Source organism: Punica granatum, chromosome 2 (genome assembly GCF_007655135.1).
Source record: "Punica granatum isolate Tunisia-2019 chromosome 2, ASM765513v2, whole genome shotgun sequence".
NCBI lineage: Eukaryota > Viridiplantae > Streptophyta > Magnoliopsida > Myrtales > Lythraceae > Punica > Punica granatum.
This window is the reverse complement of record NC_045128.1, coordinates 1,533,188-1,558,922: the sequence shown is the minus strand read 5'-3', so window position 1 is coordinate 1,558,922 and position 25,735 is coordinate 1,533,188. Positions and strand designations below refer to the sequence as shown.

At 36.9% G+C, this 25,735-nt stretch overlaps 3 protein-coding genes and 1 pseudogene across 3 annotated transcripts; 1 reads left to right on the top strand and 3 right to left on the bottom strand.

The window, feature by feature from the left end:
* Nucleotides 1-1,026: 1,026 nt before the first annotated feature.
* LOC116197021 (3-ketoacyl-CoA synthase 11-like) lies at nt 1,027-4,282 on the bottom strand. Its single transcript, XM_031527017.1, has 2 exons — nt 3,167-4,282; nt 1,027-1,965 (listed from the first exon to the last, which is right to left on the bottom strand). Exons 1-2 carry the CDS (start codon nt 3,965-3,967, stop codon nt 1,177-1,179), a joined length of 1,590 nt encoding a protein of 529 aa, XP_031382877.1. The 5' UTR covers nt 3,968-4,282; the 3' UTR covers nt 1,027-1,176.
* A 4,705-nt stretch (nt 4,283-8,987) lies between these two features.
* LOC116198067 lies at nt 8,988-11,245 on the bottom strand (annotated as a pseudogene).
* A 2,841-nt stretch (nt 11,246-14,086) lies between these two features.
* On the bottom strand, nt 14,087-15,572 carry LOC116198070. Its single transcript, XM_031528382.1, has 2 exons — nt 15,332-15,572; nt 14,087-14,446 (listed from the first exon to the last, which is right to left on the bottom strand). The coding sequence occupies exons 1-2, from the start codon at nt 15,458-15,460 to the stop codon at nt 14,342-14,344; spliced, it is 234 nt and encodes a 77-aa protein (XP_031384242.1). The 5' UTR covers nt 15,461-15,572; the 3' UTR covers nt 14,087-14,341.
* Nucleotides 15,573-24,035: 8,463 nt separating this feature from the next.
* Nucleotides 24,036-25,734, top strand: LOC116195441 (CBL-interacting serine/threonine-protein kinase 4-like). The gene has a single exon (XM_031524636.1). The coding sequence runs from the start codon at nt 24,124-24,126 to the stop codon at nt 25,447-25,449; it is 1,326 nt and encodes a 441-aa protein (XP_031380496.1). The 5' UTR covers nt 24,036-24,123; the 3' UTR covers nt 25,450-25,734.
* Nucleotide 25,735: the final 1 nt, after the last annotated feature.

Here is a 25,735-nt window from a genome sequence, read left to right as displayed (position 1 = left end):
CATATGGACGAAGTGTGTGCTACAATTCCATGACATACTGGGTGCCTGCAGACATCTCGAAATTTCGATTTTAAGTCGGCGTCGTCTTTTTGTCCCAAATAATTCTGAGTTTTGGTGAGACAATCAATCTTACGATTATGTTATAATTAATTTTGTCTTAATTAGAGTGAGATTACACATGGAAATTACAAATCAAGAAGAATTCTCAACAATCTGAGCTAACTGCTTATTGTGGCTTTCCCTTTCCTTTGGCCGACCACCTAACACCAAACAATGACAAGAAAAACATAGTATACAATACACAAGAAATTAACAACTTCAATCGCTCTCGATTGAGTCTGTCGTATTAGCATAATTATATAAGATCGAGTGATGCGTTTATACAATCTCGGGTTGCCATCGAGAAAAATATGAATACAGAAGACAATTCACGAAACGTGCTAAGATTTCCTTGACGAGTCTTACGGTGAACGCTCACATGCTTCATCTCGGGTTAGTTTTATCTTATGTATGGAGGGTTGTGTCATGAAAGTTGGACGTTCCAGTTTTCACTTTCTATGATCATGATGTCTTGTATCCGCCTCTTGTCCCGACCAAACCACGTGAAATGCAATCCGCATTAATGATAGCGTGGACATCAGAAGTCTAAAGGGCACATGTCTCTTAAACACCCTAACTACTGACTCGACATGAAGTTAACCAACAAATATAAATATAACGCCAAGTTTGGTCTTCGGCCCCGTACTATACGTAAAAGCTAAGTAAGATACAATGCATGCCAAGCTAACTTTATTTGGAACATCAAATTTTCAGGAAATTTCTGCATTAACGTATCGGAAAATAGATATAACGTTTGAATCGTTTTGCCTTCAGCTTATTATTCGATTTTCATGCTTACCAAGGCTCTCGAACAGGTCTCCCAATCCGAGTATAATTGCCATGTACTAGTTAGCTAGCCAAGCTCGTGCATATGCTTAGTTAAAAGAATGTGTGTCGAGGAATGTTAAACATGTAATAGAAATAGAGTGACAATGGTAATGCGTAATTCATATTTTTACTAAAATCAAAATTAACACTGCAAACCAAAAGAATGATAATGTGGGACTCAATTTCTTCACACACCTAATTAATTTAATTATTCAATATGTTGAATCAGATAAATTATATGAATGATGATCATTTAGAACCATTGATGGATGCAACATTTGGCACTGGAACTGGGAACCCATCGATCTCATCCATCCAAGGGTTCTTCTCCTTGGCCGGATTGATGGTCCTCAGCGCCTCCCAAACTGCACTGTTACACTTAAATCCAGACCCGAATGCAATCTGCCACGTCCGGTCACCTTTCATAATCCTTCCCTTAGCCTCGGAATAAGCCAGTTCATACCATAGGGAACTGCTCGATGTGTTCCCGAACCTATAGAGGGTCATCCTCGAAGGTTCCATGTGCCAGTCAGTGAGCTCGAGGTTCTTCTCAAGCTCATCCAAAACCGCCCTCCCACCGGCATGGATACAGAAGTGCTCAAATGCGAGCTTGAAATCGGGAATGTAAGGCTTTATCTTCATCTTGAAGACTTTCCTTGCAACTAGCGTCGCAAAAAAGAGGAGTTGCTCGGACATTGGGAGGACTAGCGGCCCCAAGGTCGTGATATTGGTCTTCAGGGCTTCTCCTGCCACTGCCATGAGGTCCTTTGAAAGGGCGACACCAATCCTTTTGGTTTCATCCTCTTGTTGGAAGACGCAGCTGTAGCATTTGTCGTCAGCGCCCTTGTGGGTGCGCACGGTATGGATGAGCTGGTACTTGGAGTGGCGGCGATCTGAGGAGCGGTTCGAGAGAAGAATGGCAGCACCGCCCATTCTGAAGAGGCAATTCGAAACAAGCATCGACCGCTCGTTTCCAAAGTACCAGTTGAGAGTGATGTTCTCCATGCTCACGACAAGGGCATAGGAGTTGGGTTGAACCTGCAGTTAAATTTAAGGTTCATAAGGAATTACATTAACATTTTATAAATTTTTCCAACGTTTCAGGAAATAAACATCAATACTTAATATGTAACTAGTTTGGCCTCCAAAATTTTACTCAAATCAAGGGCATAAGTTTTTCTCGGTAATCAAGGGCACAAGTTAATCAAACCTTTTTAATTTAATGTAAAATAGTAATTACAGTTAAGTTTATCTGCAGACTAAATAGCTTCTTTTTTTTTTGGCGGAAGAAGAGTAAATAGTAAAAAATACAAGATAATTATTTTATATGCTACAGAAAATTAGGATTTTGTCTTAATAGTGAAGTCAAGTACATGTCTTTTTCTTCAATTATATGCTCATAAATGCCAAAGTGATACTCCAACATTAATGTCAAAAAAATTTTGGTAGCTTCCTAATTCATTCAATTTTATTGTAATTTATCTTTTCAATTTTTTTTAAAAAAGTTTCACGTGCATTCTTTTCATTTTGTAAGTATTAAACTTCAAACCTTATGGTTGCAGATAAAGAGTGTACCACAGTAAGACAAAGAGTATACCACAGTCTAATATGGTTTATTTTTTGTCTGACGGTCAATTTAGTTGGGAAGTAGCTAATTAATGCGTAGCTGAAATCGAGCATGATATCATAAATATACTGTGACCAGAACAGTAAGAGGGAATTCAGTTATTAATGGCGTGCCACCTATGTTTATCTTTCTGGTCCGTCCAATCAATTTTCCCAACTGTCTTCAATATCTTCCCAACAATGGAGAGTTAACTTGTTTGGTTTGTAAATGTGAAAATCACAATTTTAATTTAATTTTACTCACAATAAAATAAAATAGCTTATACAAAGTCAATGAATGGATTCCATTGATATAATTTTTTTCACAACAAAACAAAATAACTCATACAAAGTCAAATGATAGACTCCATTTATACCATCCTTTTTCAAAATTAAAATCTAATTTTAAAGTACTACTTTAAAACCAAACGCAATATTAGTTCTCTCATAATGAGTTTGCACCTTTGACATACTGGAAACAACCCGGGCATTCCTCGAATGTACATTTTCCGAACAAGTGGATGGTATTCGAACAACCATGATCATGCTTAATTGAACAAATCTGAAATGATGTACATGCATAATTGACTAGTTTAACGATCTTGTTTTTTAAAAAAGTAAACTTATTAATTACCTGTAAAAGCTGTTTCGCAAGATCGATGGAGATAAGCCCAGCGCTGCATCCCATCCCGCCGAGGTTGTAGCTGAGAATGTTGCCTCTGAGCTTGTAGTGATTTACGATCATGGCGGAAAGTGATGGCGTCGGGTTGAACAGGCTACAGTTCACCACCAAGATCCCTATGTCCTTGGCCTTGACTCCGGTCTTAGCGAGGAGCTGGTCAATTGCCCCGAACATGACCACCTCGGCCTCCTTCCTGGCCTCGGCCATGCACGGGTTAGGTGGGACACGAAGCACCGCCTCGGGGAGGTAGGTGTCCTGCCCCAGCCCCGACCGCTCAACGATCTTCCTCTGGAACCCTAGGTTGTGCTCGGTGAACGTGCCGGTGAGCTCGGACCGCTCCATGAACATCTCCCTCGTGCACTTCCTGGCTGGCTCGGGCTTGTAGCACGAGAAGTCCACGAGGTAAACAGTCCTCGGCCGGGTCATGAAGTAAACCGTGGCTAGGAACACCATCAGGGCCGAGCAAAGCACCACGGTCACGAGGTTGAACCGGAGGTTGTTCCACAGGTTGATCAAGTCGTCCAAGGTCAGGGTCGACAGGTGGGCCGAGGCTACCCCGAGAAGCGGCACGAGCAGTAGGTACATGGCGTTTGAGATGAGGTAGTGGTAGCCCAGCTTCACATACTTGAGCCGGACCGAGAGGAGGAAGTTCGGGAGCTTGTTCTTGCCATCGCGTCTTTCGGGCCGGGATCGACCAACTGAAATGGACCCTGCAGATTCCTCATTCCGTGCCACCTTCTTCTCCTCGGCCATGACGAAACGGGCCGTGCTACTTCCCCGATAATTGTAGCTAGGACTGTGAGAGACCAGGCTAGCTAGCTAATACAAGTAAATGAATGTCTCCGGTGGGGCTATTTTACTATGAGCGCCAATCGGTTGCTCACACTGACTCAAGCGTAGAGCATGTGAGAACCGAACTAACCGAACTGACAGAATCCAATTTCTGTGACTGGTTATTTACACCTCCTTACAAGGCTGAAATCATGGGGGGGGGTGTTAATATATATATATATATATATATATATATAAAGAAGAGGTAAAACGTGAGAGTTTAATTCGTAATATGGGAGATGAAGAAGGAAAAGTCAATTAGGAATTTAAAGGGTGTGGTGAAGAGAGGAAAGACAGGGAGAGTTGGCGGATACAACTACCCCCCAACGAACATTTATTGAATTTCCTCATGAGCTAGCCGTTCGATCCCGGGGCATTGAATTCGTTCTTCTCGCCAACCTGCAGGAATAGTTGTACACATAAAGCTTGATTACGTACGTGTATATATATATATATATACACTAGTGAATCTACACATGCATTGCATGTGAAAAGTTTCTCGATGGTAAGACGTAATACTTATAAAATGCTAGAAAACATATAAAAAAAATTAAATTTCATTTGAAAAATATATAATTAATTGATAATCTTATTGGTTGGTTTAAAGATATCAAATCAATAAATATTAATTACTTAATATCATATTTATAATTTTTATTTATATAAAACATAATTGACATTATCAAAAATTATAAATAATTAATTCAATTTTTTTAAGTAAAATTAAGTCTATTTATCTTAAAAAAATTAAGCCTAATATAAGAAGTGAAAGTATAATCTTTTAATATTGCACAATACCAAAATATATATATATATATATTGGATATTTGAAGTAGTTAATCAAAATAAAAGAAAAAAAATTCAAGTCTAATGTTTAATAAAAAAGAAATTGTAATAAATATTCAATTAAGTATATTAGTAATTTAATATTCTTGTTGTATTACACATATAATAAATTTTAAAATAAGCAGAAAAAAAGCAATAAATTAATTAATATAAAAAAAAGTAAGCAAAAAGCATGGTTAAAATCATTATAATTAAGAGCATAAGAAGTGAACACTTTTTTTTAAAAAAAAAGAGAAAAGCAAAATAACAAAAAAGGATCGTCTAATTGCTTATAATTCTAATTCTTTGTAAAAAGAATTATCTCGATAGCAATGAATATTTTCTTTTGCATGTAAATCACATATTTTAATTTTTGCTAAATATTCATTCGGGGTAAGTACAAAAAAAGATAAAAACATTCGAATTATTTTCTCTTTCTGACCAAAACATTTATTTTGTATAAACAGGATGTCACATTTGTTAATATTCAAAACGGGCCTTTTTAGTATTTAGAATATTTTCAAGTTTCAAAAGTTAGACCTAAAATCTATAAATTGTAAAAAATTAGAATAATTATATACTTACACATAGATAGCAAATTTACGGGATCAAAGAATGAAAGAAAAAGGCAGATCCAGCCAGTGGTGGTTCGTCGAAGGGCACCACGCAGTAACCACCTATGCAGTAACCACCTATTGTTCTCTGTGCAGAGGCACTCGCCTGTTCGCCTCCTTCCCCCCAAATTTTGATTCTTTAAATAAATTAATATATATCATGATTCAAATTTTTTTGAAATTACTGTTATTCATTTTCTCTAAATCAGAAAATTTAAGTTATTATTACTCCTTCAAGGATCTCGCGAACTTGAGGTAGTGGTGGCGAGGGGTGACCTTCACTGTCCCCCTCTCTCCCGATTTGTTTTCTTATTTTAAAAGAATTTTGAATTAGTTTATCATATCCAAATTTTAGAAATAGAACAAATTTAATTGAAAATAATGGAAAATAGAAAATTTAACAGAAAGCATAAAATTAGCCTCATATTATACAATTTTGAAAGTTCGAGCTTAGATTTCTTAGACCTTTCAATTTTGGCTACACATAGAAAAGCAGGCAAAATACATGCTTTCTTCTGAAATTTATACTTTCTTTTCATAAAATTCTTTAATTATGTTATATTACTCTGTGCAAATAATATGGAGAAATAAGCAAAATTTTATTAAATATATCACAACAATATAATTAAACTTCATTGAACTGAAATTAGAATGTCAATTCAATGGAGAGCTCAGAGTTTCAAAATTTAGCTTATATGACATTTCTTTTCGCTTGCTTTCCAACTTATGTATATATGTTGGTTACCTATTCTGGGATCACAATGGGAATGAGTTATTTGGATCCACTAGGTTACATCATATGCATATAAAATTATTCATGTGACTCAATTTGCCATACCGCGTATTTATAACTCTGGCGTGTGAGAATTGAATAAGTAGATTCATCTTTCATGCAAGAGATGTGTTGTTGACCAACAACCATAAATATGAGAGGGTGCGTGTCAAAATGTTGAGTTTTTAAATATATGCATGTACACATATGGATAAATACATGTAGGTCAACTGTATTGTTTGCACTTTGAATACCAAAGATAACAGAATATATCTTCTACTCCACCATGGACGGATGAACAAACCAACATTGTGAAGCAAATCAAGTTTCAAATTAAAACTCTGCCTTGTTTACACTTGGCAGACCCATCTGCAAAAAAGATTGTTGAAACAGACGCCTCTGAAGAAGAATACGGAAGAATCTTGAAACAATCCAAAAATGGACATGAACAGGTTGTTCAGTTCACATCAAAACATTGGAACCCAACCCAGAAGAATTACTCAACCATAAAAAAAGAAATTCTTTCTGTGGTTCTTTGCATTTCTAAATTTCAATCTGATCTTTTAAATCAAAGGTTTTTACTTCGGATTGATTGTAAATCTGCAAAGGAGGTTCTTCAAAAAGATGTTCAAAACATTGCATCAAAACAGATTTTTGCCCGATGGCAAGCTATCTTGAGTGTATTTGATTTTGACATCGAATTCATAAAAGGTGAGACTAACAGTCTCCCTGATTTCCTGACAAGAAAATTCCTGCAGGTACCACCATGAGCATGAGGACTCGTTCCTCTAAAAAAGAGGCCTCGGCCTCAAAACAAATGGCTCCCAACCAGTCGATAAAAACAAAAGAGGAGAAATCCTCAAAACAAGTGGCTTCTAGCCAACCCTCCATTGGTCAGATCACTGTTGATAGCCAGATTAAAACCTATCGACAGACTTTCCAACAGGAGATCGATAAGCAGGGCTGCATGCAAACCCTGCAAGGTAAAATTCCTAAACCCAAAAAGGAGACTCAAACTCTTGAAAAACAGAGTTCTTCTCCTCATAATCTCGATAATGATACGGTAGTCCAGCAATGGATTACAGTATTAAAAGATAAACCAGAACTAGCACAAGCGCTATCTGGGATATCTCCTCCTCTGCTGGAGACTGGTAAGGGAGAGAGCTCTAGGCAAATTGTCAAAAGAGCAGAAAAAGTCTCACAACATTTTTCGATAAGGAAACCAGCTCTTCAAAAACAGCTCCATGGTTTCCAAAATCATTATTTCAAACTGTTTTGATTATGGAAGAAGGTTTTTACCATGAAAATCCATTCTTCGCAGCATCAAAATTGTTTCCCGAAAACTGGTATTTCCAGCCAATGGATATTTCAAAAACCCGGGAATACTATGAGAAAATTTTGAGTGATACAGGTTCAGTTGAGTTTAAACACCACCTTGCCCCTAGCTCCTCAAACACCATATCCCACTCTACAGCCAAAATCCTTAGAGTGATCCACCCGAGAGAATGGAATGAGGGAAAACCATACCAAATCCATAAATTCCAAGCCAGATTCTCGTCCGATCTCCCCCATAATGCCATGTATTCCTACTGGGATTACCAGCAAGCCTGGTACAATGCATTTTTGTACCAAAACCATGAGTTCAGACACACCTGGCTAATCTTTTCCATTCCAAGTCACCAGCCATATTCCCCTTTTGGTTTGCCCACTGGTGGTCTATCTGGGGTCCAATTTCAGACATACTGCCTCCCATAATTCATGAAGCATACATCATGTTTGCTTTCAGATTCAAACCTCAAGGGAATCAAACCATTATATATTCTTTAAACAATTCCACGTCCTCTGATTGGCACGTCAACACTTCAAACCAAGCCTATGATATGGAATTCACAATGGAGGCACATTGGAATCAGATCAAATTGACATGCGGTGATCTCACCCAAAAGGAAAAAAGAACGATATAAAACCTAAATAATACGTTCAATCAAATGAATGATGAACAGTCATTTGAAAACATTGATGGATGGAAACTAGGGAGTGTGCGGGTCCAGATACCTTTTTTTTTACGATACTTGGACTCTGTTATGTAGGAGACACGTTTCAAGATTTTAGAACCGAACCCTACCATGTTGGAATCTGGAATTGGAATCTACTCAGAACCTGAATTATACTACAGGTTCCAGGTACCTTATTGGAACCTGTAATTTATTTTTTCTCTTCAAGTACAATAAACAAAATAAATAACTAAAATTGAAAAGACCTCATTCACAATTATATAAAACAAATAAATGTCAACATAGATTAATCGGATCACATCCATTCACAAAACTAAATGATTATGTAGCTCTTTTAGGATTATATAATAAACAAAGCAAATATGCAACTAAAAGATTATGTAACTATTTAACAAAAAAAAAAGAATGATATAGTTCTTCTTATTAGAAAAAGCAAATAAGCTCTCCTTAGGATTTTGTAGCTTATAGAGAATTATGTAAATATAAATTATTATTTTTTTGAAAAAATATAGGTCCCGGGTATTAGTTCCGTGGGTATCTTGTATGTTGGAATCCGAACTGGAACCTATTTTCACTTGTTTCTTAAATTACTACCCGGATCCTACCCTATTTTTAATTGGAGTTACCTGAACCCTACCCTAATGGGTAGTTTCCAACCGGTTCTGGGTATACCTGGTATCCATGCACACCCCTAATATAAACCTGTGGGACATGAATTATATTGGGAATCCATCAATTTCATCCATCAAGGGTTCTTTTTCTGGGCCGAATTGATGGTCCCTAGTGCCTTCCACACCGCACTGTTACACTTAAATCCTGATCCGAACGCAATCTGCCACACCCCGTCACCTCTCTTGATCCTGCCCTTAGCCTAGGAGAAGGACAGTTCGTACCAACGAGAACTGCTGGATATGTTCCCGAACCTATAAAGGGTCATCCTGGAAGGTTCCATGTGTCTGTCAGTCAGTTCAAGGTTCTTCTCAGTCTCGTCCAAGACTGCCCTCCCACCAGCATGGATACAAAAGTGCTCGAACGCAAGCTTGAAATCAGGAATGTATGGCTTTTTCTTCATCTTGAAGACTTTCCTTGCAACCAACGTCACAAAGAAGAGGAGTTGCTCGGACACTGGGAGGACTAGCGACCCCAAGGTCGTGATGTTGGTCTTCAGAGCTTCTGCTGCCACCGCCATGAGATCTCTTGAGAAGGCAATGCCGATCTTCTTGGTCTCATCCTCTTGTTGGAAAACGCATCTATAGGATTTGTCATCAACGCCCTTGTGGGTACGCAAGGTGTGGATTAGTTGGTATTTCGAGCAGCAGGGATCGGTTTGAGAGGAGGATGGCAGCCCCGTCTACTCTGAAGAGGCAGTTCGATACAAGCATCGATTGCTCGTTTCCACTGTAGGCGATTGATGTTCTCCATGCTCACAACTAGGGCATAGGAGTTGGGATTAACCTGTTGAGATTATAAGAATTGATCGAGGGACCAAATTGAAATATTATTTTTCTTTCGGTGAGTATATTGAAATATTATTAAATCCAAACTTATTCTGTTGGATAGTTTTTTTTTTCAATTATATTAATTAGGAAACAAATATTAATACTTCTAGCTGCTCTTTTTTCGGTTCAAAGGAAGCTCATGAGACTAAAAAACGGATGTGTAAAAAGAAGATAAAGAAACACGAAAAATTTCACTAATGAGATGAAACTAAAAAGAGTATATATAAGGAAAAAAAAAAGGTAAAAAAATACAAAAAATTTCACTAATGAAAATCGAAAAAAAAAAAAAAAAAAACTTCTTCGACTCAGATCGAGGTCACTGCACCTAACCCATTTATCCATACTTGTAGCTAGCCACTTTATTTGGGTGGAAATACTTGTAGCTACTTTGACATACAAACCCATTTTTTTTTCCCGGTGAAATGATATATACACTTCTACACAAAGAAAAGGCATATATAGTAATTAATCAGTCGTTAATAAACCTGAGGAAGCCTTACGATCTCATCTAAAAGAAGTATATAGCAATTGAGGGGAAAAAAATTAAAAAAGAGTTAAGCGCAGTGGAGCACGTTCTTGTCTGATAACCAAGAGGTTTCAAGTTTGATACTAGTAGGAAGTCCGTGGGATTTCTTTGTTACCCAAAAAAATTAAAGAAAAAAGGGGTTTAATTTAATAGTTCATATTCTCGCTTTCGGACTAAAAGATTTCGAGTTTAATTATCACCGGTAATAATTAGGACTTTGTCTACCTCTTTATTTCTTGTTTTCGTATCTCATTATTAATTTATGGACCTTTTTAGGAAATGAAAAGGCGAAATCAATGTACACTTTCCAAACAAGTGGATGGTTTGGGAACAACCATGATGAAAGTTTGAAATGATGCATGTGCATGCACGTGTAATTCTACTAAGTATCGAACTTGCAATCTTAACGTTAACAGGCGAGAGCGTGCGTCATTACACTACAACATCTTCTGATAGCACTTTTTTTTTTTTAAATGTTATTTTGATAAGTTTTTGTAAAATGTTAATATTATGAATACGAATAAGCACATTACCAGTAAAAGTTGTTTGGCAAGGTCAATGGAGATCAGCCCTGCGCTGCATCCCATCCCACCGAGGTTGTAGCTCAGGATGTTGCTCCTGAGTTTGTACTGATTTACAATCATCGAGGATAAAGATGGCGTCGGGCTGAACGTGTCCTGCTGAACGTGCAAGAATTCATCACCAAGATTCCGATGTCCTTGGCCTTGACTCCAGTCTCGCAAGAAGCTCATCGATGGCCTCGAGCACGACTGCCTCGGCTTCCATCCTGGCATCGGCCATGCACGGGCTAGGTGAGATGCGGAGCAATGACTCAGGAACATATGTTTCCTGCCCCAGACCTGACCGCTCAAGAACCTTCCTCGTGAATTCTAGGTTTTCCAGAGTGTATAGGCCACAAAGCTTGAACCCCTCCATGATTGTCTCCCTCGTGCACTTCCTGGCTGGCTTGGGCTTGGGCTTGGAGCACGAGAAGTCCACGAGGTAAACAGTCTCTTGGCCAGGTCATGAAGTAAGCCGTGACTAGGAACACCATGAGGGCCAAGCAAAGCACCACGGTCACGAGGTTGAACCGGAGGTTTTCCCACAGGTTGATCAAGTCGTCCAAGGTCAGGGTCGACAGGTGGGCCGAGGCTACCCCGAGAAGCGGCACGAGCAGTAGGTACATGGCGTTTGAGATGTGGTAGTGGTAGCCCAGCTTCACATACTTGAGACGGACCGAGAGGAGGAAGTTCGGGAGCTTGTTCTTGCTGTCAGCTATTTTGGGCTGGGATTGACTTACCGAAACGGACCCTGCAGATACCGCATCCCGTGCCTTCTGTTCCTCGGTCATTTCAAAAACGCTAAATACAACTGAACCTTGTCACATCTAGTTGATACAAATAAATAAATGTCTATATATGGTGGGACTTTTAGCACACACGCCAATCGGCTGCTCAGAATGTCTCAAGCGAGGAGCATATGTGAGAACTGAACCTTACTAAACCCGAAAAAGTTGAGTTTCTGAAGATGATAGCTATGCTAATTAGACCTCTTTGCAAGGTAGAAATGTGGAGGGAGATGACATGTAGAAGATGACAGAGACAAAAAGGCTTTGGTGGAGGGAATGGACGGAAGTCATTAGAATTTAAAAAGGATAATAGAGAGGGAAACGGAGCATTCAATTTTTTGCAACTAGGAAAATTGTATATAAAGTTTGATCGATGTTCACTTAATTCATCCACACACACTATAAGCACGAGGTATTATCTGTTTCAGTTAGCTTTCAGATTACAATCCGAAATCACTACATAAATATGTACTTTTGTTTGTGTGTGTATATATATATATATATATATATATATATAAATAACATAGAGAGAGAAAAAGAGAAGTCACTACATAATCTTTTGGTGAAAAAGCCGATTTCAGAATTGCAACGTGAATGAGGTTTCTGTAGAACAATCAGCTGGTTATTTGCATGCAAAATTGCTCATTTAATTAAAGTTGCCATCCCGCTTGTTTATAACTGTGGCCTTGTGGGAGTTGAATTAGTTTTATGGACCAATGACCATATATCAGAGGGTAGGGGTACATGTCGAAATTTGAACATTTCCGAGGTTTGCATATGTATTGATAAAATATACATGTAGGGAGCTACCAAATCCATGCAGCTAGCAAACTGCATTCCTTGTAGATTGATTTTATTTATGACATAGGAACTCGAAATTAAAAATAAAAAAAATGCATTTTGTTGATCGTAAATTTGTAATTCAAGTCAATGCCTGAATGCGTATTAATTAATTTTCATCAATAACCTGAAAACATTTCGTAATCTCTCTTTTGAAAAAGGATACACGAAGGCCAACTCATGTATTTAGTGTCCGTGAAGACAAAGGAACAGTTCCTTCTTCTTTGAACAATGTAATTAATCCTTGGTACTGCCAGATAAGGGAAAATGTGATCAGAAGCCGAGTGTAAGTAGCATACGTAGCATGTGTTTTAATCACTAGCATATCATGAACAATACTCGTCCAGATGCGACAAGTAAGTGAAATATATGAGAAACGTTGATACCGAATCTCAAATTTATTATGATGCTAAGTTTGATATTCAATAACCTTCGGCAATTTTGATTTATGATCTTGCTTGCCCAGTAGCCCTCAAAATTGCCAAAGCAATTGTGATTCACGTTTCCTTCTTTCATACTATTTAACATATTAATAGTAAGAGCTCAGATAGATTTTGACTCCTCTGCGGCTGAATCATGTCCGGCTTTCCGTTGCACATGTATGTCTACTTAAAATGCATTTTCCCCCAGTTGGTAACCCGATGAATTAAAATGCGTAATTATCTGCCTTACACTGGTTTCCTGGTCGCGTTACCAACTGCCCTCTCCTCTTTTCCGAAACCTCGCATTCTTAAGTAAACATAGCCGCTAGTACAAAACACGAAAACTGATAACTGGAACATAGATATCAACCGAAGTTTGAAAAGGGAACAGAACCGCGTTAATTTATCCTATGAAACTCAGAGACGGACGGACCCAGCGAAAGGACAGGGTCCCCCTTTCGTACGACCCGAAACCGGTCCAGCGCTAATGAGCAGTTGACCTAGCTGGGCAAGAGCTGGATTGTTACTATTAATAACCCGTGTGCAGAGAGACAAGTTCACCAAGTTGCTGGCCAGGCCCAAGTTGCAGGTCCGGGATCATTCACAACCGTTAATTGATATGTGGATTCGACGTGGGGGACCCATAACATCTACTACTGATACTCACTGGGATTTACATTGCTATTCGATCGAATAGTCAATGGCCTCCAGCCTTTAATCGACCGGTCAACTTTGTCCTCCCAATAGAAACAGATGAGGAAAGACTATCCGTTCAAAAGCCATTTGAGCCATGTTTTCAGGGAACTATCAGTGTGAACGACCATATATTGTATGTAGCATCGTTTACGGATGGGACACAAGAAGGTCCGCATCTGATCGGGACTTTTACGGAACAATGATGGATTGACAGATGCAGAGAATGAAATTGGCACGAATCTATTGGTAGTACAAGGTTTAAGTTCATTGTGAAGAAACCTTAACCATATTCTCCATAAAATCTTCCACAGGCACCACCATGTCCACACTTCTGTGCATTAATTTTGTTGGTGGGAAGTGAAGCAGTTCGGAGTTTCTGATGCGATCCCAGGACGAGAACAGAAGAGCTCATGAACCCAACTCGATTATATGTTCTCCTATCATTCCGGAACCACCAATCAAGCGATCCAAGGCGGGACACCAATGACCCAAAACCTCAGTCTATGAAATGTTACCATTTATTTACCATGGTTGGCATCAAAATATTCGTAGCAGTCATGTATTCTTTCTAGGAATGGAAACATATAGATGACTCCATAGACTTGTCGCGAATTGCTTAGAAGCGTTTCAGCACCCCATGCCATTTCAAGGAGTAAAACACAAGCTATCTATTGCTTTGTACTAGATCATCTGAGTGAAGTACAAACGGAACGTACAGTATAAAAAGGTTCCCATTCACTTACATTCCGGAATTTCTCTTACGAGCCATCTCTCGGGCCATCTCCCTCAGTTCTTCCGGTGATGGAGGCCTCTCAGCCTTAGGGGGGTACACGATATAAGATTTCTGCAGGATGAAGGAAAGCATCAATCAAATCTTAACAAGCACCAAAAAAACACAAACGAGACTTCCCTTTTTTTCTTTTTCTTTTTTTTGTCTAACCTTTTCATCCTACCTAGGGCATGATCAATATAATAACCGTGCAGGACCATCAAAACCTTGTGTTCGGACCAATTAAACAATGATGAGAAAGCCATAATGCAATTCCTAGAGATCATGCATCTTACAAGAAGAACTGGAAGGTTACATCAAAAAAAAAAAAAAAAGAAGAGGAAAAGCATGAAAATTTATTGAACAAGCCTAATATATGCCAACACGATACCGACTTGGATCACCATCCCAAAATCTAATGCAAAAGTTGCAGTTCCATTTATCAACTACACTTTCCAACTACTCTGGAATTCTGAACATAATCCGACATTCTACCGACAACCTTGATCTCACAATTACAAGTTCCTGAGCAGATCAAGTTCACAAAGGACTGAACATTTCAGCTCATTTCTATGCATTTACTCAAGTCAACGCGACCTAATATACGTAACGTAAAGGCAGGTGATGACATGGAGAACGATTGCAATCTGCAATATGCTAAGACGACCCGAATCGCCACCCCTGAAAGCCATAGTGATAGCTGCAATTCCGAACACAATTCGAGATTCTGTGACAATCACATAATTACCGGTTCTCCAAACAGAACAATTCAGTTCAACTCTATGTCCTCACGGAGTTAAAAGCAAAAATCAATTTGGGCAAGAACTAAACCAATTCCAACGCAATCAAAAAGTTTCTCCTTTGGAGCATCACACAGCTCAAAAACTCAAAGAGTGTTTAGCTTTCTGGCGTAATTAAGCAGAACAATAGTAGAAGGAAGGGGAGAGAGAGAGTGAGTACATTGCCCATTAATTTCTGGAGGTTCTTGGAGTTGTTGGCGAAGACATACATGAGGACGACAGGAACGGTGACGTACAGCCCGAACTTGGCGATCTCCAGAACCCCCTTCGAAGTTCCCACCGACGACATCTTCCCAAAGCCCTAGACTTAGACCAGATCAGATCGGAAAATCCCGTCTCCCCTCCGCCGTTCAAGCTAAAACTCTCTCTCTAAAGATCAGAGAGGGAGGCGGAGAAGAGAGAGAGAGAGAGAGAGAGGAGGGTGACGTGGGGGAGTTTCCAACGTAGACTGAAATGGGCTGGGCCTTGCCCACAAACTTGTATGGGCTTCTGCCTCCATCTCACCAAAATTGGGCTAGGCCCATTAGAAAAATCGGGTCGGTTATTATCTTTCTGGGTGACGAGTGACAAGGGAGAAAGAACAGCTTATGAATTACTATACCAAACATGACCGAGTACACGGATGAAGGAATTGTCGGAAAACCCAAGACTGAGATCGGACTTCAGATGGCAAAATCATGTAGTGGGCCGCCTTAATTCGGAGGTCATCATTCTAAAACTGTATCGTAAGATACCCGTTTTAATCTTAATTATAAGCTCATAAGTGTATATCGGGGGAACAGAAAGGAATCACCTATGTATAATATGGCCACCATTTGTGTAGCGACTACATTTGATTTCGTTTTCGTTCCCTCTTATCAAACACAAGTACTATTATAGGGAATTAAACAGCTTATCGACATATATATATATATATATATATATATATATATACACCATATATTTTTATATATGACAAATTTCTTCAATTTTTAATATTTTAAAAATGTCATTATATTATTGTGACTTTTAACCGCATATTTTCACTATATAAATATATATAAACCGACTCTTTCTATTCATTGCTCATTTTCAATACTTTATTGCTATGCATCTCTCAATCAAGTTAGCGTTCGTCACATGTATGTTTGTTCTATTACTATTTCATAATGATTTATAGTTTCAAAATTTCATTGCACCATATATTCGTTTTCAATATCTGTAGTTCTAACAGGTTCATACATTTTTTGTTTCATCGCTATGAATCAAGTGGTTATTTTTAAAATTTCTTGTTTTCCCAATTTTTTTCCAAAAAGTACTCGTATCCTTCGTAAATTTCTACGATTTTTTTTCATACATTTTACTTCCACACTTTTGGTGTGCTTTGTTAGTATGACTTTTTCTCACTCACTTTCAATTCTCTATTCATCGCTCATTCTCAACATTCGTTGCCTCACATGTTTGATCATATATTGCCTCAGCCGAGTTAAACTTTATACATTTCTTCTAAACTACAACCATTTCCAAAATATTTATCCAACTTTTTTTTCCTTTTTTTTCCATTGGTAAATTGATAATATTATTATTCTACCATTTACTCAAATAATACAAAGACTACTAAACATCACATCTTTTCAATAGTATGGCATATTTTCATTCGTTTTAATAAAAAAAAAGTAACTTTTACGTATTCTTTTTCATGGCCTTTCGACTTTAAGGCACCATTTAATACTTATTCACAACTACATAATATGTTCTTTTTCATAATTATTTCACGCTGACAAATGAATCAAACGTGAAATAACTTTTCCATTCAACGATCACGTTTCCTCTCTCCCATTTTCCATGTACATTTGTATTTTTTTATTTTCTCTTTCGATTTTTAATTACTTTTCCTTTTAATTATTCTTATTCTTTGACTTTACTGATCGTTGGAAAAAAAAATTCCGTATTTTCTTTCTTCGACCATAATCCTTTTTTTTTTAGTTTCAAAAATCAACTTATACCTACTCTTTCTTATGACCTTTCGATTTCAACTTACCATTTCATACTTTTTTACTGTAATAATTACCTAACATGTTCTTTTTCCATAATTATTAACTGTGACGAACATATCAAATATGAAATAACGTCTCTATTCAACACTCACAGTTCCTCTCTCATGTCTCCTATTACATTTGTATTGATGGATTTTCAAAATTTATTTTAAGAATTTTTAAATTTGTTTATAGATGGATATTTTTTGATGAGTTATTGACATATATCTTGTGATGAAAAATTTTATATTTTTGACAAATTTTTCAAAATTTATATTAATTTATTTTAAAAAATTATTTAGGACATTATGTCATCGATAATTTGTTTTTAAATTTCCAATCAAATTTTTTATGGGATTCTATGGACACAAAAAGGGTGTAGTTGGGAGAATAACAAAGAAAGAAAGAGAATAAAGAGTTTCACAGAAAAAGATACCATATCATTAATTTTTTTTTGTATTTAATTATGTTTTCTCTTATCTTAAGTTTCTTCTATTCTCCCTATTCTTATTCTCTTCTCTCTTTTTCTTTGTCCATAGACATCAACTACCGTTTTATCCATTGTCACAGTAGTGCCTGCCACCATCACTTGCAAACAATTTTGAATAAGCTTAAAGTTCTCATACTATCAACGTCCTCCTTCATGAGTTCTAAGTACATTTTTGTTCCTGTTCCTCAAGGGTACGTTTGTAGAAAGGGAGAAACAAGTTGCTTCCAATATAAATTTAATGTCGATTATCAATACAATTTATCAGTTTACAACTGAAATTAAATTTACTCTTGTACCTTAGGTGGGATCTAAAATGTATTGTTTGTTTTTAAATTTTATTTATTAAGTATAAATTATAATATATAATATGAATTACTAAAATAAATTTATATATACATAAATTGGGGTATGATCAATATCCTTCCAATTTTCTTTCTTTAAAATTTAAATCCAGCCCTTAAGGTCGATCGATTTGGGTCGGATTTTTCTGAATTTTCGAGTTGTGAGTGTCATTGCAAGAGTATACGTGAAAATAATAGTTCTATTAATTATTTTATAAACTTTTATTAAAAATTTAAATTCATTTCTCTATTTTTTTCTATAGGATATTCTATTGAAATGAAAGATTAAGTCAGAAAAATATATCAATTGGAAAAATTTTGTTTAAATAAATTATTTTTAAATTGCATTAATTTCATTTTTTCAAATCATTTCCAATATTTTAATTGTACTTATAAAATTTTGATTATTCATAAACTAGATTTTGCACCAGAGCTATGAGCAGTGTAAAAAAAGAATAACATAGCTTAAAACGTCTCCTCTGTATTTTTATCATTATATACCATGTGTAATTCTACATACTTGAGCTATTATTAAAAAAATTAAGACATTATGATGATAATTTAAAAAATAATTTTTTTTTAGTGAAAGAAAAGAAAAATAACTTAGTTGAGATAGAGATGGAGTGAGGGTTGAAGAAAAATAAGTAAAAGGTAGAGTGGAAGATTACCATATGTGAATTTAAGAAGAAGCGAGATAAGACATATGAGTTTAAAATTCGAGCAGTTTTATAGTTTTATTCTCGCCTTCAGTTTTACTTTTCTTCAATAGAGTAAAAATAATGGGGATAATTTCGTAAAATTGTATAAAAATCAATACATATATTTAGACATAGGGATTCATCATTAGTATGTTAATTTGGTATGTACATTTTTATGTTACATATATGTAAATACTATTATTAATATATATACACATATATGTTTCCATTGAATTTAATATTATTTATTTATTTTATTATAAAAACTAAATGAAATATTTTTTATGAATATTATTAGTTTCCTTAAATAATTTTTATTTTAAAATTTAATATTTAGATACCCATGGAGTCCACTTGGTAGATTTTCATGTGTCATGTCTACAATGTTAGTGTCATGATAAAAAAAAATCCGTTAAAATTGACAGAAAAGTGAAGGTACGCTAAATGTTATAAAAAAACTCATAATTTGTAATTTCTTCAATTAGAAAGTTGGTATAAAAGGATAAATTTTTACTTTTTTTTTCATCAACCCTAATAGATATTATTAATTATTATTTTTTTATTTTATTATAAATTAAAGTAAGAACATATTTTTTTACTAAAAATGATCACAAATCCATTCAAAAATATATACTATTAATTTACTTATAATTTATATTTTTTAAAAGTGTTTTCTTATATATTTTGTTATTCGAGTATTATGTATTTTAACATTATCAAAGAAGGTTTCATGTGGAATGTGGGGGTAAATTCACTAGTGCATATATAAATATATATGTATAGACAATGTGATGTTGACTGCAAATCTAAATAGACTCTTTGAGGTGATCCAACATGGCAATTTGGATCTTTTGTTGGTGTCTTTTCATTGGCCCGCATGCTCACCGTCCTCCAATCATTGAAATCAAAATAATCAGGCCTATGAAAATTTAGAATATTATTATAAAGTTACAAAATTAAATAAAAATATAAAATAAAATGCCAAGTTGTTGATTCGGAGAGAGATTTTCACAGCAGCTGCAATTTTCTAAATGCATGACACTGACGCGCCAGTTAGCTCCAAATACAACTGTTCGTTCCCACCGCCTCACAATAATAAGTAATACCCTACCACGTTTATACTTGCATGGACTGATGCATGCATATACTAGTACGGAGATTAAATTGTCTAATCTTTCACTGCTGTTTTGAACCAAGCTATATATATATATATATATATATATATATATATCTAAGCATAGATAATTGGCCACTTGCGGATAGTTAATTTAGAATCATCGAGATTCGAGGCCGGGCGATTTGTCATTGTGTTAGGATTATTTGACTGCTAAATTCATCTCTAGTCACCGATCTTGAACGCTATCATATAGTTCAGGATGAATAACAGTTACCCTGATTTGTTTTCCTTTTTAGGGTGAATTAGGGGGCGTAGCCTAGTTGCATAGTTACTCTGATTTTAGTCATGTCACATAGATCAAATTGTCTTATTTACATATATATATACTAGTATGATGGCTTGTGTTACGGACGGTCATTAATGATATTATTATGAAAAATTTTTATTGTGGCATTTAAGCTAATATAGGATAGTTAACGGGAAAAAATTATGTAAGATTACTCATTTTAGACAATTAATGTTTTGTAGTTTGTGAAAATTAAATTGAAGCAATGAATGAAGTTAGTAATCATTCTCTTTGAATAATGTCAGAGTTAACATGTGCTTGATAAGCAGCAAAAAACAACACAGTTTGTAGTTTATGGAAAATAATTTGAAATTTATATATTACTTAACTTTCAACTAAGTAAATGTGACAAAATCAATTAAAGCTTATTATTACTTATATAAAAAATATAAAAAAAAATAGAGGTATGAGTAGTATAGAATCCGTATGTACCCATACTACCATAAATCCTAAAGAATATGTTATAACAGATCCAAACATTTGCCCAGAAAGGGTAGACTGTGGTACGTAGTACGAGAGAAAATCACATGCTTGATCGAGTACGTTATCAATCAATCACTCGCTTAAGCAACGTATTTATTGTTGTACTTTATAATTTTATTATATACTTTATCGTTAATAATTTATTTACCTAATATGACGAAATTACAATGTGAACGCACTTATTATTTTCGTTCGTTTATTTATTGAAAGTCAAATATGATATATTATAAGTAAAATGAATTTACAAAAAATATAATAAAAAATAAACGAAAACAAATCACAGTCGTGAAAATACGAAATTCGAATCGTACTCTCCCCACCGTACTCCGAAAATAGTCAAATTTGTATATCATATATATATATATATATATATCATGAAATTTGATCCATCTTAAATAATGCTTGTTATTGGGCACACTAGGTACAGGCCTGTGTGGTACTCAAGTATATGAGAAGTAGACTCACCATACTAGGTACAGGCATGTGTTATACTATAATTAATTTCATGATTAGAAGTAGACTCACCATACTACGCAGATTACACACATCATTTAATTTATCAAAAAACCTTTTGATGTTAATCTCAGTTTTGACAAAAAAAAAATTTAATTCTTCGAGCAAACGAAAAGCAGATCAAGCATCAGATGCGGATTTCAAAAAAAGGGGGTCATGCCGCAATTTTAATTTTCCAGCTTTTATATATTATATTATGATAATTACCAAATGTAATCTAATTGAGTGTGGGACCAGACAAAATGGAGATCGAGAAAAAGAGATGATATTTGGTAGGTGCTTTATCACCGGACTTGATTCAAAGTGAATGATGTTTCCTCGTGTTTTTGCTTAGAATTGAATTAAAAATTGAAATCGGGACAGATAATATTCTCTTTTTTTATATATATAATTATCTCCTATGTTCTTACAGAAGTGACAAGATGTGCATCAACTGTACAGGATCCCGATCCAAAAGATATGACCATTTCATCTCCCAAAAGTCATCAAAACTCAAAAGCCATAAAGTAGGAGGGAAAAAAAAAAAGCAAAGGAAAAGAAATGAAAAAGAAGTTGAGGAAGCTCACTTTTTTAATTGACTAATTAGTTATGTGTTAGGTGATCCAACCAAGCGACCAAGAGTCATCTTTTGTCCGTGTAACATTAGTTAAAATTAAATACCTATGTGTAGCAAACCTCATCAAAATAACTAGAAACGGTTCCATACTGCTTATCGAGAAATTACTAGTCTATATAATCACTCGATTTCATTCTCGAACTGAATAATTTCTCATCATGCATTTCCAGATCATATCAAACCACAAAATTGCTCAAGATTGAGATGTATACAACACTCTGGGATCAATTGTCGTTTCGAAGGGGGGGAAAAAATTATAGCACCTTAAAAGCCGTTTCACATGTAATAATCACATAAAATAAATGGACATATATTCATAAAAAAATTATACTGATTAATTCATTATACGCTTCTAACTATTGTATTAAGAATATACATTTTCTTTTTTACATCATTGCGTTCTCAGTATATTAGCAGAGATTAACATTGGGATTTCGATATATCATGATCACAAAGTACTTTTAATACGTTTTGAATTTCTACACTGCAAGTAAAGTCTATTCACTAGAAAGAGATTTTGCCAAATTTGTCCCATGAGATAATGTAAATCTATTAATTGTAGTAAAAGAGTGATGGTGACCTGTTTTAGGAAACTTGGGGTTGAAATGTATAATTTCATCTCTACAAACAGAGAGCATACCATTTTTTTTGTTTTTGTTTTTTGGGTAATAAGCAATACCAGAAGTTAATTAGCTGTAATATTGGCTGAGGGCACTGAAGTTTCGAGGAGGCACGTAATTTCTTACGAGGCTCCTCAGTTTGACCCAAAATCAAGTTGCAAATAATTTTCAGAGAAGTTATAATAATTAAGGGAAAAAAAGGAAGAAAATGAGAAGGACTGGACACATGAAAAATGTGTACGTTTGGATGTTGTAACGTAAGTTGGTGCTGGCCAGTTAACACCTTTTGGCATAGTGCTTATTGACAAAAAAAAGAAAGAAAGAAAGAAAGAACAACTGGGGACAACCTTGTTGAACAGTAAAAGAAATAAAAATTAGAAAGAACATGACAACATCCCATGATTCCCGCTTATTTAATTGTGGACATGGTCGACCAACTTTGTCGATCCGGAGAGAAATCTCAAATTAATGATCGAACTGTACAACCATGTCATCGGATATTCTATGTACATGTCCATTCTACAATTTGAAACTTTCAAAAATATCTTATCGACTTATACTTGATCCTCATCATCTTCGGAGAATATTTTAGATAATTAACTCCTTTTGATTATATATATATATATATATATTAAAAAAAGAACTACCGAGACGGTAAAATTAAAATTTTTCCTACCGAAAAAAATTTAAAATCTTTCCGTTCCGAAATTTCCTCTATCTTCGTTTCCGTTCCAAATTTGGCATCATAATCACCAATAGTTATAGTTTATCTTCTTCTTTTTTTTTCCGTTTAATTTGGCGGCAAGGATCGTTTTGTAATTATAGATTTTGGCATCACTGTCTTAATGGACTATATGTTGGCGGTAGCTTTCAATGTCTGTCTTTTCTACAATATTGCAATATATAATTATATAATAATGATTTGCCTATCAGTATGTGTCCTCAATTAATAATGATTTGCAATTTTTGATCCTGGGAATTAAAAAATATTGCTGATATTGCAAAAACAGAGGGCTTGCACGACGATGAAGGAAAATGAAAATCTCAAATGTACATAGCAAAATATACCTCCCAAATGCTAGAAACTTCTCAAATGAAAGTAAAATGAGTGGTCTCGTTAATTTTTGTTAACCGTAATCTCATCAATACATGCAAGCTATAGCCATTTGAAAAATTATTATCCTTTTCGGCGTGTTACATTATGAAAAAAGTTTACGAAATTTACATTCCAACATTTCCTTCTTCTTTTTTTCCCCCTAAACGAGGAAGCAAAGCTGATCTGAAATTCGGCCGGTGGAGAGACAAGACTGATGATCTGGTGATAGAACAAAATGGCAGATTCCATAAATTCAAATTGAAGTAATTACTCGAATATTCTAAAATTAGTGAGTGATTTCACTTTAATTGGGAAACAAATTAGTTTTGGGAAAAAAAACGTAAAAACAAAAAACAAAAAGGATTAGTACGATGAGTCAAAGCTGCGCAAGCAAGCAACCAACGCGCATATTTTCCTTTTATTCTGCACCCCCTAGAAGACAACTAGACGACAAAACAGCCATTTTTTTGTAGGGGCAATCTGGGAATTTCGAGTTTGCGAGCTTTGATATATAAAGCATTCCCCTCTCAACATTTGCACAGATGTGATCAACATGTCCGGCAGGAGCAGCCCTAGGCAACTGTAGTTTTCCACCGGCGCCGCCGCTGCCCTCCTATATGGAGGCCGCCTCTGCCCCACCACCACCACCTCTGCCTCCACCTGCCGCCGCCATCATCAGTACCACCACACTGATGGGCAAGTACCGGCTGGGCCGCCTCCTCGGGCGGGGGAGCTTTGCCAAGGTCTACCGGGCGACTTCCTTAGCGGACGGCTCCGATGTGGCGATAAAGATCATTGACAAGACGAAGCCGATTACGAAAGTGATGGAGCCTCACATCATGAGGGAGGTGGCCGTGATGAAGAGGCTCCGGTCCCACCCCAACATCCTCGAGATCCACGAGGTGATGGCCACGAAGACGAGGATCTTCCTGGTGATGGAGCTCGCATCGGGCGGCGAGCTCTACTCGAAGATCCGCCGCCGCGGGCGGCTCCCTGAGGGTCTCGCCCGCCGCTACTTCCAGCAGCTCGTGGGTGCCCTTCGGTTCTGTCACGAGAATGGGGTGGCACACAGGGACATAAAGCCACAGAACCTGCTCCTCGATCAATCGGGTGCTCTAAAAGTCTCAGACTTTGGCCTCTCCGCCCTGCCTGAGCAGTTGACGAACGACGGGCTGCTCCACACCGCGTGCGGGACTCCCTCGTACACAGCCCCTGAGGTTCTCGAGCGGAAGGGATATGACGGGCCCAAGGCCGATGCCTGGTCCTGCGGGGTCATCTTGTTTCTGCTGCTCGCCGGATACCTCCCCTTTGAAGACTCGAACCTCGCGGCCCTTTACAAGAAGACTAATGCGCGGGATTATCATTTCCCGGAATGGTTTTCGAAGCCAGCTAAGACTTTGACTTACCGGCTCCTCGATCCAAACCCGAACACAAGGATGAGCCTGGAAGCTCTTGTTGGGACAGCCTGGTTCAAGAGATCGCTCAGCCCATCGAATCCTCAATGCAGAATTCCGAGTTGTCCTCCCTCGCCATTAGGTTCATTCCAGAAACAATGCGAGTTTGATGCTGTGTCAACCATGAACGCTTTCGATATCATTTCCCTTTCATCAGGGCTCGATCTCTCAGGTCTTTTCGAGACGACAAACCAAAAGCTTGGCAAGAGATTCACGTCAAGCGCTACTTTCGAGGCTATATCAGAGAAGATGAAGGAGATTGGAGGAAAATTAGGATACAGCGTAGAGAAAGGGAAGGGCGGCAGCATCGGTCTGGGGAAGGGGACGGTGTCACTCATGGTGGAGGTGGCAGAGATCACGGAGTCGCTCTTCATGGTGGAAGTGAAGGTGGTTGGTGGCAGCGAGGCCAATTTCGAGGAGGCTCACTGGGGAGGGTGGAAGGATGGGCTTCACGAGATCGTCCTGTCATGGCACAACGATGTGGCTTGAAGTTGAAGGCAACTAATTGCTAGATATCCGCTCTTATATATCAAGGGGGGGTGATGGCGGCGGCGGCGGCGGCGGCGGCGGCGGCGGCAGCAGCAGTGGCAGCGGTGGGCGGCAGTGGTGGATGTGGCCATCGAAGGCAGCCAGTGCCGGTAGCAGTGGTGGTGCTGGGAAAATTGATAAGTAGGACTAATTCTGGATGAAACAAACCTATCATCTTCCCTTGTACATGACAGTTTTATTTTTATTAATTTTGGTCAATGAATTGATGAAATTATTTGTACCTAAT